General features: G+C 37.9%; 1 protein-coding gene across 1 annotated transcript in view; it reads left to right on the top strand.

The window, feature by feature from the left end:
• LOC145993867 (DNA-directed RNA polymerase I subunit RPA1-like) overlaps positions 1–16533 on the top strand; it is a 381417-nt gene that overhangs the window by 3437 nt on the left and 361447 nt on the right. The window contains exons 2-3 of the mRNA XM_083129730.1: positions 7017–7213; positions 7677–7853. Coding sequence (XP_082985856.1) covers positions 7030–7213; positions 7677–7853 — 361 coding nt within the window. The 5' untranslated portion in view covers positions 7017–7029. The remainder of the gene's footprint in view (positions 1–7016; positions 7214–7676; positions 7854–16533) is intronic.

Below are 16533 nucleotides of genomic sequence, written 5' to 3'. Positions count from 1 at the left end.
TAATGGTCTCAACTTGAATAATTTATCTCTGTTAGGATCATGAATATCAGGTGCTGATGTATTGTCATTAAAATGCAGATTTGATTTTATTTCTTCCCACCTATCTCTGCCCATGACATCAGAAACACAGGGTACACTAAATAGGGAAGACCAGTACAACCGTGTACGAGGTACACTTACAAGTGACATATAAAATACACTACCAAGAAACTGTTCAAGTTCACACATTGTCAGATGAAGAGGTTTTGATGGATCTTTTTGAACAGCATACAAATTTGACTGCTCAACAATATTTTGCAGCAATTCATCAGTAAAGAACTGTTGAAAATATTCAACTGGTTACCTAATTGAGGTGGAGTCTGGGATATTACCTAACCACTCTGGTGGGTCACAAACACTGTTTCTATTTTGCACTGTTTTCCAAATTGGTCTCCGCCTTGTGTTTCTGCTTGAAGAAGTAGGAGTATTTCCATCATCTATAGGCGCCGACTCCATGGGGCTTGGGGGGCTCGAGCCCCCCCAATGTTATCAATGTGGGGGCAGGGCCCCCCAAATAATTTTGCTTAAGAGAATCTAATGTATTATTTTGTTTCTCTTGTAAAGTTTACTCTGAATTGTGCCACATGAACTTAACTTTAAATATACATTTGAAATGTTCTAGACCATCAAATTTGGGGGGCTGAGACCGCTAAACCATCAACTTTGGGGGGGCTATGACCAGAGACAGCAAAACACATGACTTATTACTATATACTAAGTATATAATCAGAGTATTGTTAACATTTTTACTAAAAAGAGTTTCAAAATAAGATGTGCATGAACTAGAAGAGTGGATGGGACGTTCGGGCAACAAATGGCTCTCACATGACATTGAGAACGAGATCGTTGATATATTAGGGATATCTGTTTTGTGCCCCGTGGTAGCAGATATTAAAAGTCGGGAATATTTTGCTATTATGGTAGACGAAACTAGTGGCATATACATCCGTGAACAATTGATATTCTGCATTCGAACTGTGAATGACAATTTTTGATATTTTTGAGGAATTCATGGGCTTTTATGAGATTCCGAACACTGAGGCCAAAAGTGAAAAGAGGGAGGGAGTCATTCATTAGTTTATTTCAGTGATCAGAGCCCCCCCCCAATAATTTTGACAAGTCGGCGCCCCTGCCATCATCTCTAGTCTCATTTCTTCCTTCTGCATCACTAGCATCTAAAAAAAATGAAATTGTTCAGCTTGAAAACAAATTGAAACAGTAAAACATTTATTTATCAAAATAATAGTAAAATAATATGCATGTCCCAAAGGAAGAAATCATATTTTCTTTCTGAATTTGAGCCCAAGATATTTACTTGTAGAATATTTATCCTCTTTTTGTCATTGGACCAGCAATCAAAAGCACTTGATTCTAATAGTTGGTGGAATTTTACCTCTGTTACTGGGAGGGAAAAAATAGCTCACTTTTTAGAAAACAATATTTTGTTCTAAGTTTACACTTACTAAAATGCAATGGCCTTTTATTAATGATTTTACTCATATTCTTATTCCTTTCTAGATTGGGCAGTAGCCCCTGCAGCCCCCGGTTAAAAATTCCATTTATAATTATTTATGCAGGCAATGATACTAAATATAAGCTCACAAGAAAATCAGAAAGAGGACAGTTATATTTTAACTAAATACAGGAAGCACATGAAGCAAGGACGTTAATAAAATGAACCTGCCCCTCCTTTCACTAAAAGCTCATTAGTATGTACCGATATAGTAAATGAATATATGCAAGATACACACACAACCACACACACAAAAAAAAACACACACACACATATGTATGGATATTTATATTTATACACAACACACACCTAAAACCATGTAAAACTTTCAGAGCTACTCAGGGAACCTACAGATTATTTGTTATTAGGCACATAATCATCATCATCATCTGAGCATGAACTTATGCAGCTATCTTCACTATCCCCATCCTCTCCTCCTGCAGGGCGGGTGATTGCAACCCTCTTTTTGCCGTAGAATAACCTAGCGTCCATTTTCTGCAAAATAAAACATTCTTACGTAAATGCCTGACTACACAAATTTGTAACATTTGGAAATAAGCTTGTAACAGTTTACAACACTGTCAAATTTCATAACTAATTTGTGAAGGACTACATATAATTTACTTCTATGTACTACAAATTTTGAAAAGTTTCCAACTTACCTTCTACTTTAGAAGAAAAATAGTTTATTGTGAGCTCCACACAGCGTGCCAGGAGACAAAGCATCAGCGATGTAAACCTTTAACAGAAAGTTCCACAGATAGCTGCAAGATGTCGCTAGTGGTGGGGGTTGAGAGTTCGAGCGTAACAAATCAGTCGCGACCAGCAAAGAAACGAAACTGTTTCCAACTGTCCAATTTCAAGGCTGCGTTTGAAGCGTTACTTATTTGAGGCGCTCGTCCATAGAGGGTTAAAAGTTTGGGGCTCATTAGTTTGTATCCTCACTCCACATGATATTTTATAGGCTACTCATAAACAGAGTTGTAGGAAGGATATATTAATCAATTTTTTTCTTTTTTAAATTTATTTCTGTCATATATCTCGGTGTATGGAAATGACAAATCACAAATCTAATTGTTAGTCCTAAATATACTAAGTAAATCTTGATGCATAATTTTAGAGAAACAGGCGGGTAATGTTTAGCAGTTGCTATTGTAATCACTTGATCTTATGTAGAAGATGTGCACACTTCAATTTTGTGAAATATATTGTATAAACATGTATGGTTAAGAACCGCGGTAGAGCATCTGACTGCCACGTGGGAGACCCAGGTCCCATTCTCAGGGTGGGTGACCAAAGGTCGTAATTTTTACGGTCGTGTCCCGCATAAAGTAGCTTGGGCTCAGCCAGCCTCAAATCAATGGGTACCTGGGGAGGGGGGCAAAGGTGGTTGGAGCATGGTGCTGATCACAGCAAATAACCAACATCAAGAATATGTGGGGCCCTACTGCTACATCCCCACATGTGTCTTCATGGCATGGTGCTATGCAGCTATATGATGTTTTCTGTGCAAAACTACCATATTGTGTTGTCAGAAAGTTCATATCTTCGTGGGAGAAAAAAGTATCTTTATTTGTGTCTGTCACATAAAACAGTTTTATTTGTGATATTAGTAATTTAGAAACTAATAACTAATTTCGAAGTTATTGTATTTTTTTTCATTAGAATCTTGTATTCTATATCTGCCCATTACAGTACATTTCTAGACAGCATCACCGGTATAGGGGATGTTCCTGGGTAAGCAAAAATAAAATTGATCAGTCCTTTCGAAGGTGGAAAAGGAACTTTTGGTTTGACCAAGTATTTTTAGAATCCCATGTATTCTTTATGGGTGGGTGGGGGGGGGGTGCATGAACTTTTAAGTTACGGCTAATCAAATGGGAGTTTTCGACTTTTAGGATGACAGATCACATCTTCAATGTGTTCTGTTTTTAGAATTCCCACAAGTGTAATGTTAATTATTTCCTAGCTCCTACAGCTATCCTGGCAGACCTCCACCTAAAGTTTAAATGTTCAAAGCAATGAATTTTTACTTATACTGGAGCAGAGACTGTCAGCAGCATTGTTCGGCATTTTGTTTCAATTCTTGAGATTCTCATTCAGTAAAACAATGCGCATGAACATGGTGCTGGACAGTTCATTTGGTAATACGTATTCATCCCACTGTACAAGGACAAGGGCCTCCCCTATGGTGCAGTGGTAGCATCGTAGCCTTGTAATCAAGGGCTTCCCGGGTTTGATTCCTGGTGGAGGCACATAGTGATTCGGATCCTACTTTAAACTTTAGGTCCATTACCAATTAGCCTTCCTGTGCATAAAATGGGCTTAAAAGAAAACTTCAACAGAGATGTTTGTTGAATGTGGCAGCACCACTCATGCTGTCAGTACAGCGATATCCATAGAACCATGGAAACTCTGGACTGTTATCAGTGCAGTGTTACCATGTTCAACCAATATGTTTACTCCATCGAATAAAAATTTGTATAAAATCAGTTTTGCAATGTACAGGATTATTATTTATAGAATTTCAAAGTGTGCGGTAGGTTGGAAAATACCAAAAAACAGGTACTTTTTTGTTCTTACAACAATAAAAATTTAAGGCATGCTCAAAATAAAAATTGATTGCCATAGATTAATGCAGATTTGAATAAGCTAAATATTGATGTAACTTGTTTTTGTGTAGGTCTACCAGTTCATTTTTAATTGAAGTCCAAACTCAAGTATCCATAATTTTGAAGCTGACAGTAGATCTTCCTCTTTGATGTTTGCAACATTTTCATGCTGTTTCCATTTATTTATTTTGTACTTTAAGTTGTGTAGAAGATGAAGCATTCAGATACCTTCCATGCAAAATTTTCCCTTCCTTTCAAGTGTTTTTCTTTCTTCCTTTTCATTCAATTGCCAAAAGAGAGAACTGATTTTCAACTTGCATACTTCTGCCCAGGTATAATGATAAGTGTTTATAGTGTGTAGTGTTGTACTTTAGGGAAGTTCAGGGGAATAGTGTGGCTTGGAGTGGCTACTGTTTATACATTTCTCTACACTATATCATATTATTTGTTTTGCATGTGTGTGCTTGAATTCATGTATAACTCACATGAGATCATAATCACTTGCCTAACCCCAAGGTAGGTCACTGCATGCTACACAGTCTACACAAACTGCTTTCAATCATTGTCAGATATCTTCTGTGTACAATTAAAATTTTCAGCTACAGTGAATGTTTGATTTTCTTGTGTGCTCTTTTGGTTTGGTATAAGGCCAGTTCTAATACACTCCTCACAAAAAGTTTGGAATATTGTTATAGTAGGCACAAAAATGTGGAATATTGTTATATTAGGCACAATAAATTTGGAATATTGTTATTTGAGGCAATAGGTGATAGGCACAGTGGCATATGCCAGTGAAAACACAAGAACATCCAGCAGATAGACATATATGTACCATGTAGCATTTCAAAGCTGCGCCTATCACCTAATGCCTAATATAACAACATTCCAAACTTTTTGTGCATAAGTGCATTAAATGAATATTTAAGCAAATTAACATTATACAAGAAGTGTAATTTAAAAAAATGAATATAAATTTGCTGAAATTGAGATTCTAATTGCTGGACAAATAGAATTAATTATGCATGTGAAAACTTCATGTATAAATTTGTGATTTTAATTGAATATGAATGTAGAAAATACATGCAGTGGCAGGAAGCAAATTTTTTTGGGTGGACTAAAAGTTACTGAAGCACATTAGCAGGTATATTGCAATGGATTTTATGGTTGTGAATTTAATGCTGGGAAAAATTAACCCAAAAGCCAATCTGTGCTCATATGCTGATAGAGTGACAGTGACTGTATTCTCACTCATTGTCAGAATAATTGGTGAGCTACTTCAAAAGAAGTAGCAAGTCCAAGTCAAGAATCATAGAAAATAACTAACAACTATTATTGGATGCAACATTGCATCATCACTCAATGAAAAGCTATTTGACAGGCAATAACCCTCACTGGGCTTCTGTTGCACTATGGGTGTTTTTATTTTGAAGTTTACATGTGGGCCATGTTAAGGATAGGTCATTGTTTCTGAAAGTGCATATTTCTTTCAGTACAGGCAATTTGTAAATGTTCATAATGAGAAATGAAATAAAATATTTTGTTTTCCCAGTTGCTTCATATTTTCTAGCATGAGTCATCAGTTTTATTACAGCCTCTCTAATGTACAGGATAATACAGGGCTATTCTAAATGATCTTCTCGATTTCAAAGTATAATATCTCACATTTATTTAGTCACAATGACATGCAAATTATTTGAAATGAAAGAAAAACACAAATAGTTTTAGTGTCTGAAAAAGCTGATGTTTAGTTACGCATTCTGCCGCTAGGGCGACAGTAAATCAAGATGGCTGGAAACGAAGACAGGAGAGCATTTTGTGTCCTGGAATTTCATGTACAACAGTCAGTTATTTGTGTCCAACAAAGTTTTAGGACGAAGTTCGGGTTAGATCCACCAAGCGGTCCCTCAATTCGGAAGTGGTATAGACAATTTAAAGAAAGTGGGTGTATCTGCAAGAGGAAATCAACAGGCCGGCCAGGAGTTAGTGATGAAACAGTTGATCGGGTACGTGCGACTTTTGTCAGAAGCCCCAACAAATCGACGGTTCGTGCAAGCAGAGAATTGAACTGGAAGCAGACAAGCAGGATGTCAGGAGGGAACTCAACAGAAGGTTACCAAATCAATGGATAGGAGGAGCTAGTCGTGAGGATCAGGTTCTGCTTCCTTGACCCCCCCCCCCCCCCCCGTTCGCCAGATATCACCCCGTGAGACTTTTTTTTTGTGTGGGGTTATGTTAAAAACCAAGTGTATGAGCCTCCCCTATCTAACAACTTACCTGAACTTTGAGTACGCATCCAAGAAGAGTTGCATCCATTGACTCTGAGTTGTTGGGAAGAGTGTGGCAAGAATTTGACTATCAGTTTGATGTGTGTCGAATTACAAAAGGTACTCATATTGAGCACCTTTGACGTGGAACATAATACGTATGTATGTAAAAAAAAACTTTTTGAGTTTTTCTTTCATTTAAAATAATTTGCATGTCATTGTCACTAAATAAAAGTGAGATATTAAACTTTGAAATCGGGATGATCATTTAGAATAGCCCTGTAAATATTCTAACTAGCTAACTATACCAGTGAGAGATTTACCATTGTTTCAAATTTGTACTTGAATTTTTCTGGTTTGCAAGTTGTAGAATGTAGTTTCACCCTATGACAGAGTTAATTCTGGGATATTGCTATTTCCTCTGTTGAAAATATATTCGTAGAACAGTAGTATAAACCAAATAAGGTGATTATTGTTTTCTTTCTTTGATCTGATAAATTTGAAGCAAAGAAATTGGCTTTCTGTTTTGTTATGTCTAACAGTATTTTTATGGTGGATTATAAAACTGAAACATGTTTTTTTTTTCAGGTTCTAATTCAAGATGACCTCCATAAATCGTAATTCCAGATTTTTCAAAATAAAACATGCTGTGCCCGATTCTGTGACATTTGGTTTGTACAGTTCTGAACAGATAAGAAAATTGAGTGCAGTCAAGATTGTAACACCGGTAACCCTCGATATATTGGGAAATCCTGTGCCTGGTGGATTATACGATTCTTTATTAGGTATGTGGGTCAACATTAAAAAATAATCACTAAACTAATTGCTCAAATATTAATAGTTCCATTTCAAAAATGGAAATTAGGAACTTTAATTAGAAATGAAAATAATTTGGTGAATTTTGTACCAGTGTCTATGATGGAGTGATTAGCGAAGCTAGTGGTCTTAAGTGTGAATTGTTGTAAGCCATGAAAGTTATTCATTGTGTTTGTCCCATCATTTATATTGCCTCCCCGATGGCGCAGTGGTAGCATCGTTGCCTTCTAATCAAGGGGTCCCAGGTTTGATACCCACTGGAGGCACATAGTAGTTCAGATCCCACTTTAAACTGTAGGTCCAGTCCCGATTAGCCTTAGTGTGCACAAAGTGGACTTAAAATACCAAATCAAACCATCTTTTATATCATTGTGATTAATATTTGAGAGTATAATGTATGTATTTATTGTTGTGATTTCTCTCTCCCCACAGGTCCAACCAAAGACAAAGATGATGTTTGCAAGACGTGCTATGAGAATTATTTCCAATGTCCAGGTCACATGGGTCACATAGAACTTCCTTTGTCCACAATTAATCCTCTATTTCATAACACAATATTCCAAATTCTTAGGATAACATGTTTCAACTGTTTCAATCTAAGAATTCCAGGTAAGGTGTGATTTTAATTTCATTGATATCTACTCTCAGTTGATTGGAGCAAATTGTAGATTTGTGTGTGCACAATGCAAATGTAAAGTTTCCTGTACATATAAAACCGTGCCATGAAGGCACATTGAGGAAATAGGGCTGTAGGGTCCCATCCATTCTTGATCTCTGCCATTTTGGAGGTGATGTGATCAGCACCATACTCCGGCTGCCTTTACCACCCTCCCCCCAGGGTTGCCCCGAGGTACCCATTGATTTGAGGCTGGGTGAGCCACAGCCACTTTAAATGGGGACAAGGCTGGAATAATTCTGACCTTAAATAATTGAACCTTGGTCTCCTGCATCTACCAAGTAGACCATGAAGGCTCCATGCACAATGTACGTGACGTTAAATCACTTCTGATGTACTTAGTAAAGTCATTTAAGTTCTTATCCAGGGTGTTGACAGACCTGGAAAACCTGGAAAAGTCAGGGAATTGAAGAGGTCAGGGAATTTTGTTTTGATTGACAAATGCTTCTTTGTTGAACTGTAGATACAATGTGATGCAATGAACCTGCCAGACATTTGATTTTGAAGAAGTCTTAATAAGTGCTGCACTTAAACAGGAAATCATCTTGCCAGCCTTTGGCATAAACTTTTAGGTTTCTATTATGCATTTGACACAACCACGGTGCCAGAAACAAGTGATGGAAGGGGAGGAGAAATTTCCAGTGAGGCAGACACATTTGATGAACCTCTAAATGTCACATTTAAAATGTATTGACATATTTTTCTTCTTGTCTATGGGAGCTATAAGGGGTTGGACATGTCAATCAGAAGGGTGTACCCACTCTGGCACCATCCGACAGATGTCCAACACCATAGTACGGCATCGTGTGGACGTTCTGAAGGAACATTGAAACAAATGAGGGGTTTTATCCAACCTGAATTTTTTATCGTATGCCGTGGAATGACATTTGATCCGCTGAATATTTAGGCTCCATTGATGAATGTGATTTTTATCGGATAAATGTGACTAATGAAAAGATTCTCTTGGGCTATTGCCAGGTGAGTTGTGGAAATGATTTTGAAAGCTTGGAATATTTTCCACAACTCACTTGGCTGATAGCCTGAGAGAATCATTTCATCATTCGTCACCAGCAAACTTTCAAGACTTACTTGAATCTGACTAATGTCGAATTGTGACAAAATGTCTCACTGCAGCATAAAAATGCATGCATGGCAGTCTTATGCATCCAATTTTTTTGTCTGATGTAATACGCAGGATGGCGACAGGCCTGGAAAACCTGGAAAACCGGGAAAAGTCAGGGAATTTGAGGTGTCAAAAAAGTCAGGGAAATGTCAGGGAATTTCCTCTTCATTGACTTTTTTATTTTTATTTATTTTGACACCTCAAATTCGAACACACTTTAGAGGAAAATTGTTATAACTCGGGCACTATGGGACCAATCTACTTCGGATAACTTTTGTTTTGCAGCTAAAACATCAGCGCATGTAACCATGTACAATTCAGAACGCCGGACCAAGGAAGGGGGCTTGGGCACGACCCCCGAAAAAACATAAAAATCTTGAGTTTGCCCCCTCTTCTCCCGCTATTATGGGGAGAAGGCGTAAACTTTAGTATTCCTTTCAAAGAATGTACATTTCTCAAGAGAATGAAACATGTTTCATGTTCTTGGGTGCCATACAAGTTGAATAATAAGCCAAAATGTGATTTTTTAATTTTTTTTTACGAAAAATAGGTAATTTGAATTTTTGAGGAAAATAGTTATAACTCGGGCACTATGGGAGCAATCTACTTCGGATAAGTTTTGTTTGCAGCTAAAACATCAGAGCATGGACATTTCTTAAGAGAACGTAACATTTTTCATGTTCTTGGGTGCCATACAAGTTGAATTTGTCGAATATCGCCACCCGACAAAGTATCTCACTACTACATGCGACAGAAATTGCATGGACTGCAACATCCAATAAAAATCGAATGCATAAACAAGAAGAGCTTTAGACTGCAAATATGCTGCTGAAATTTTATTACTCTACTGGCTCACTTCACCTTATTTAATGTAGCAGTGTTTACGAAGGTTTTCTTTCATCATCCTGACGTATTACTGGTTTCGCACAAGTTAACATACGTTACAATGACATTGCACTATTCTTAGATATCAAGAAGAATCCAACCAAACGGGATATATATTGAACACTATCACGAAAAAGTGAAACATAAATCTGCATTTGTGAACGTTATAAAAATTGGCAAGTGCATGCTCCCAACCTCAAATTTACTGCAACACTAGTATTGCAATGAAATTAACACTACTCTCTGTCCTGTCTGTTTCAACTCATGAGAGATGGCCATTAATCTCTCACTGAGTAATGTTAATGTCCAATATTATAAAATAAAATACTAATAATAAATACGTCAATATTTTAATATCATATTTACTCGAATCATTCAATCATAAAAGCAAATCACTTTCTTCAAGAATTGAATTTTCTCTGCCAGCTCTGCTAAATTTTAACTTTCCATCTACTGATTTATACGACGGGTGGCCAGAAAGTAATTTCCAATTAGTAGGGACATTGATTTTTCGCAAACGCCAAAACCGTGAAAAATGTTAATTGCTGCGAAGTTATGTTTAGGAATGTGCAGTGATGTCTGGACACATTTTTTGCCCGTTTGAAATATCGAAATAATGCGAATTTGGCATACACATTTGCATCACAGAGCAAAGTGGCAGGGTTCTAAAAGGAGATCGAGTGTGTATATACAGTCACACGGGAGTCACATCTTAAGTATTTGTCGCGTGAGATATGTTTTGAATTACCAAGCTAAGTGTGCACCATCGGCATTTGTCGAGCGAGAAATAATGCTCAGTCGTTAGGGCATCTGACTACCATGTTAGAGACCCGGGGTCGATCCCCTGCGAGGGAGAACCGGGATCTTTTTCACCTATTCAAACTCCTCCGGCGCCCACCCAGCATCATATCAAGTGGGTACCTGGAGGAAACTTTGAGGTATAAAGATAGCCAGGAGCGTGGTGCTGATCACATCACCCCTACCTTTAGCTGTGATCAAGAACGTGTGGGGCCCTAACTCCACGCCCCTACTATACACCTTCATGGAAAAGTGCAGGGGAACACTTTACTTCCTCAAAAATCTGTTCCAAAAACTGTCACCAAAATCCGTAGACCATTTGACCTACAATTTAAAATAATAGTTTAAAAGCACAATGGAGTATTACGTTTTGGTATATTTGGCAGATAAATTTTCTAAAACAAAATCGCGAATTTTGGGAAACATAACATTAACAAGTCAAAAAAGATAATGCCAATTTTTGGTGCCATAATATATCAGTACCTGTCACGTGAGAATGATTGGTTTTAATTTTTTGGGTGCATCGCCACTTATGGTCATTATGCACCCTTCAGTATATACAGGGAAAATTCCATTATCTAAAATGCTTACCTTAAAATTAAAAAAGGGGTATGGAAAATAACTTTCAAGATATCAAACTCTCACGAAGAGGCGTAAGCCATGTGACTTACAATTTGGTCGCTCTTCGACCACTAGTGCTGTGTATAGGCACCATTGGAGCTTTTTTCAGGATGCCCCTCGTATATGAACTTTCAGAAGCTTTTATTATTAGAGTGTTCCTGTTTTAATGTGTGGTTAGATAAATCAGGTACCTATACAATGCAATTCTATAAATTCCTTGCGTTAAATTTCTAATACCTACATACCCTTTTCGTCAGCATTTATGGTATAACTGCACGTTGTCAGTTTCATGGTACTTCACTTGGATATACTGTACTGAAGCAGAAATCCCATTGATAATGTAAGGAAATATGACACTTTAGTTTGCTCGATTCAATTGTTTCACTTATATGCAAAAGTTAAGTTGTTTGCTTTACAGAGAAGAGAGAAGTAGCTTTATGCATTGAAAAATGAGTCCGCACTCATGGTTCTTGCAAGCAGAGGGTTCCAAACCTCAGTGGAAATATCAACATATAATACCGAGAATGTATAAGGAGACTGATAAATTACAAATTGTATTTCTTAATCATTCACTCTTCACTCTTATCTCATTTAGTCGTAACTTTAAAAATAATCAAGTATTTTATTTTAAACTTACTGCGTATGACAAAATTCCGTAATCCTTCCCTAGCTTGTGAATTGTAATAATTTTCCAAATTCACTATTTTGCAGTTTGAATTCAAATCATAGAGAATAGAGAAATTAAGTCAATTTCATAGAAGATAATATTGGTACTTATCAAATCCATACCTGGATCTGTATGAGTTTATTATTTCCATTTGCAAAAACATGGATTTAGTTTAGTTTGTAATTGTCAGGGAAAAATGTAAATTTTGTCCTGGAAAACCTGGAAATGTCAGGGAATTTCATTTCTGCTTGTTTGTAGCCACCCTGAATACGACATTTTGTCGGACAAATTTTCAGGCTCTCAATTCTAAAAACACATCATTTTCATCAGTAATCAATGTTCCTCTGCCAGCTCTACTGAATTTTCACTTTTCGTCTACTGTTATTGAATTTCACAGGCTGAAGCTTTATCCGAGGATGGTCCAGAACGTACATTCCAATTAGCCACAAATTAAAACACAAAAGTGTAATCATTGACATTTTATTGTCTTAATTACACTGACCCATAACTTACTTTTCGACATATTCACCACTGTTCTTCAGGTATTTGTTGTAGTGTGGCACTAAATTTTGTTGCCCATGTCATGTGTCTGCCCCCAAAAATCTGAAAAATCTGTACGGCAGTGTTACTGTCAAATCATATGTCCTACCAGAAACTGCTTCAGCTGAAGGAAGAGATGAAAGTCATAGCACGTTACTTGGGGGCTCGCACTTTAAGTGATGCAGAAGACCCCACTTGCGGTCAGGTGTGTGGGGTCGTGCACGATGGGACTGCCTTCAATGAATTGTCTGCACCATAGTCTGACCATACTGTCACTTATGGCATCTAGTCGTTACACCTCTCACAAGTTCCGGTGGTCTCTACCAGCATCTGCTTTTGAGCATACAAGAATCTGATTACAGCACGCAGTCAGTATATGAGAACTGTGATCTTTCTCATAGAGTTGAGCCAAGCTAACTCTTGCTGGCCCCTGTGGCAGAGTGGTGAACACATCGTGCTTCAACACCAGGGGTCCCGGGTTCGAATCTTGGCCTGGGCATGGATGTTTGTGAGTGTCCATCAATTTCATCATGTCACCACTCATCCCCATCTTCGCAAATTAGCCAAAAGTGGCACAAAAAGCAAAGTAAAGTAAAGCAAATCAATCAATCAATCAACCAACCAAGCTAATTACCGGTGGCGGATCTGTTTTTATGGCAGTGCCCCGCTGTTGTTACTTTTACCTACGAAGAAACTTGCTGTCAAACAGCCAATTAGGTCTACCGCTGCCCCCCCCTCTTTGAGCAACATTAGAATCCCTTCTCCCTGCAGTAGCCAGTAGGGAACAAGGATTTCGCCAAAATAACCGTTCTCTGCTGTGAATACAGCCAGGAGATAGTTTGACACTAGTATAACACTGTTATCAAATTAACTCCCTTCACAACAATGCGACTGCACCACATTACAGACACGTACCACCTCTTCCTATCTGTATGTGTGTGTCATGCTCCAACCACTAGCGTAGTGTTCCAACAGTATCGGAACTTACTTTCTGGATGTGCCTCGTATATATACTTACGGATGCCGTTATTAGCAGCATGTTCCTATCTTATCCTGTATGATTAGCAAAATCAGATGCCTGTGCAGTGCAGCAGATTCCCCTACTATAAATTTCCAGTGTTAAGTTTTTAATATTATATAGGCGCATGTCAAAAAAAAGGGCTGATAATTTTTTTACGCAGGGTTGGCAACACTGATGAAGTTGAGCATGCGCAGGAGCATGCCCTAGTATTCTGTGCTTGCAACAGAGATAGAATCGTCAGAGTGGGGTTGCATACTTGCGAGTAGCAGTAAGATGAGATGGCTTCCGTAATACAAAATCCCGCCAAATGTGAAGTGAGATCTGTCATACGATTTCTGAATGCCAAAGGACAGAATGCAGCTGACATCCATCGGGAATTGTGTGCCATTTATGGACTGACAGTGACGAGTGAAGGGAAGGTCAGGCAATGGTGCAGAGAGTTTTGGGAAGGGCGTTCAAATGTCCATGACGATGAGCGTAGCGGAAGGCCTAGTGTTCAGATGGACGATCTGGTGGAACGCGTTCCAATCGCCGGTTCGCAATATCTGAACTTGCCAAAGAGTTTCCAGAAGTGTCTGCGAAAACAGTGCATCGAATTGTGACTGACAACCTGGGGTATCACAAACTGTGTGCAAGGTGGATACCAAAAATGCTGACAGACGCTCACAAAGAGCAAAGAAGGACAGCTGCACATGATTTTTTGGCCCACTGGGGGGAGGATGGGGATGACCTCTTTTCGCACATAGTGACGGATGATGAAACGTGGATATCGTACACCACTGGGGAGTCGAAGCAGCAGTCAATGCAATGGTGGCACTCTGGTTCTCCTAAAGCGAAGAAATTCAAACAAACACCATCAGTTCACAAAATCATGGCAACCGTGTTTTGTGACCAAAAGGGTGTGATTTTTGTGGAATTCTTGGAACCAGGATGAACAATATTGCAAAACACTGAATAATCTGCGACATGTCATCCAAATTCGGCGGAGAGGAATGCTACGCTCTAGAATTTTTCTGATCCATGACAACGCCTGGCCACACTTAGCTGCTGTTGAGACAATTGAAAGATTTCGATGGGAACTATTCAATCATCCCCCTTACAAACCTGACCTTGTCCCCAGTGATTTCTTTCTTTTTCTTCACCTGAAAAAGTGGCTTGCATCGAAGCGTTTCAATGACAGTGACGTGCAGATTTTTACGCAGAGGGTATACGGAAGCTTGTGCCACGCTATCAGACATGTCTGTAGGTTAATGGTGACCCCGTCGAAAAATAGCCAAGGTATGCACTTGTTTATCAATCACAGGAAATTTCTTCTCCTCACATTTTTTTGTTTTTGAAAAAATATCGGCCCTTCTTTTTTTGACATGCGCCTCGTGTGTGTGTGTGTACACACACGCACGCGCGCTTTTTTTGCAGGCAATATAGGTAACAGTGTGTTGTCAGTTTCATGGTACTTCGATATACTGTGAATGTTTGTACTGAAAGAAGTCACATTGATAATGTAAGGTAATATGACACTTTATTTTGTACAATTCCATTGCTTCACTTTCAGAACGTTTAGATCCGAGAAGTAGGTTTCAGATATGTTAGGGTTTTGGGTGTCAAGGGGATGCCATGTGTTGCCATGTTCACATCAAAGAAGCTGCAAATTCACCATACTAATAAATATCTCAATCATGTGTGCATGGATTAAGTTGTTTGTTTGCTTTATATTGAAAATAGATGTAGAATACAAGCGTTAATGCTTCAAAAATAAGTTTGCAGTCATGGTTCTTGCAAGCGGCAGGCAAAATATCAACATTTAATAATGAGAAAGGTTTAGAAAAATGAGAAATTACAACATTTCTTTATTAAAAACAACTAATTTACTCTAGGTTCATTTAGTCAGAACTTTAAAAATAATCAAATATTTATTTAAGCCTGCTTGCAAATTAGAAAAGCCCTGTAAAAGTCCCTGCCTAGCTTGTGAATTGTAATGATTTTTCAAATTCACTATTTTTCAGAACGAATGTAAATCATAGAGAAATTAAGTCAATTTCTTGTAAGCCAATATAGACACTTAATATAGTCCATACCTGAAAGCTGTATGAGTTTATTTTCCATGTTCAAATACATAGATTTAGTCCAAAATTGTCAGGGAAAAAATGCAAGATTTGTCCTGGAGAACCTGGAAAAGTCAGGGAATTTCATTTTTGCGTGTCTGTAACCACCCTGTGATCTGTTTTGTGCACAATGTTTAGTGTTTTGTACTTTGTTGTTGTGACAGAAGACAAAGTGACTATTTTGTGAGATATTTTTTTTCAAACCCAAGCTTCCAAATTCTTCTAAGACACTCGAAGCTTCCAGCAGTTACATTTGCAGGACAGAACTAAGAATTGTTCAGCACATTGCAAGTGAGATTGAGCAACTGCAAGAAACAAAGCACTTGAAGAAGATTTTGAGTTTTCTCTGTACAAAGTAGCTCCTTTTACTCACCTGTGGATTTACTCTTCATCTAGAAAAGCATTGCTAATTCAGCACATTTTAAAGTTCTTGTTGATTTCCAACTATACTTAATACGTATACATGTAACAAATTTAGTTGCATTCTTCAGTCCCTGAAACTGTAAATTACATATAAGTAAAGTTTCAAGAAAGCCGGCTTTTCAGAATGGATGGTTTCTTTCCGATAAAAAGCCAGCTTGTTTTAAAAAAAACCCGGAAATTTTGGCTTTTTACCAATTACAGCTAACCTATTTCACTTGAAGTTACTGTTATGAGTTTACAGGTTTGTAATGACATATTTTACAACTATATAAAAAAATTTCCATGATGTAGCAGCTGAGAGACCGATATTGGCCAAGCCAATCCTCCCCCTGGAGGAGGAGGGGAGGCTTGCAGGCCCACCACCTCTTATTTTTTAGATTTTTCAACTGCTTGAAAATACATTACAACGTTTCCTAGAGTGTTCCCAATATTT

The sequence above is a fragment of the Lepisma saccharinum genome, chromosome 10 (assembly GCF_977018435.1).
Source record: "Lepisma saccharinum chromosome 10, izLepSacc3.1, whole genome shotgun sequence".
Classification (NCBI taxonomy): domain Eukaryota; kingdom Metazoa; phylum Arthropoda; class Insecta; order Zygentoma; family Lepismatidae; genus Lepisma; species Lepisma saccharinum.
This window is presented reverse-complemented; position numbering and strand designations above follow the sequence as displayed.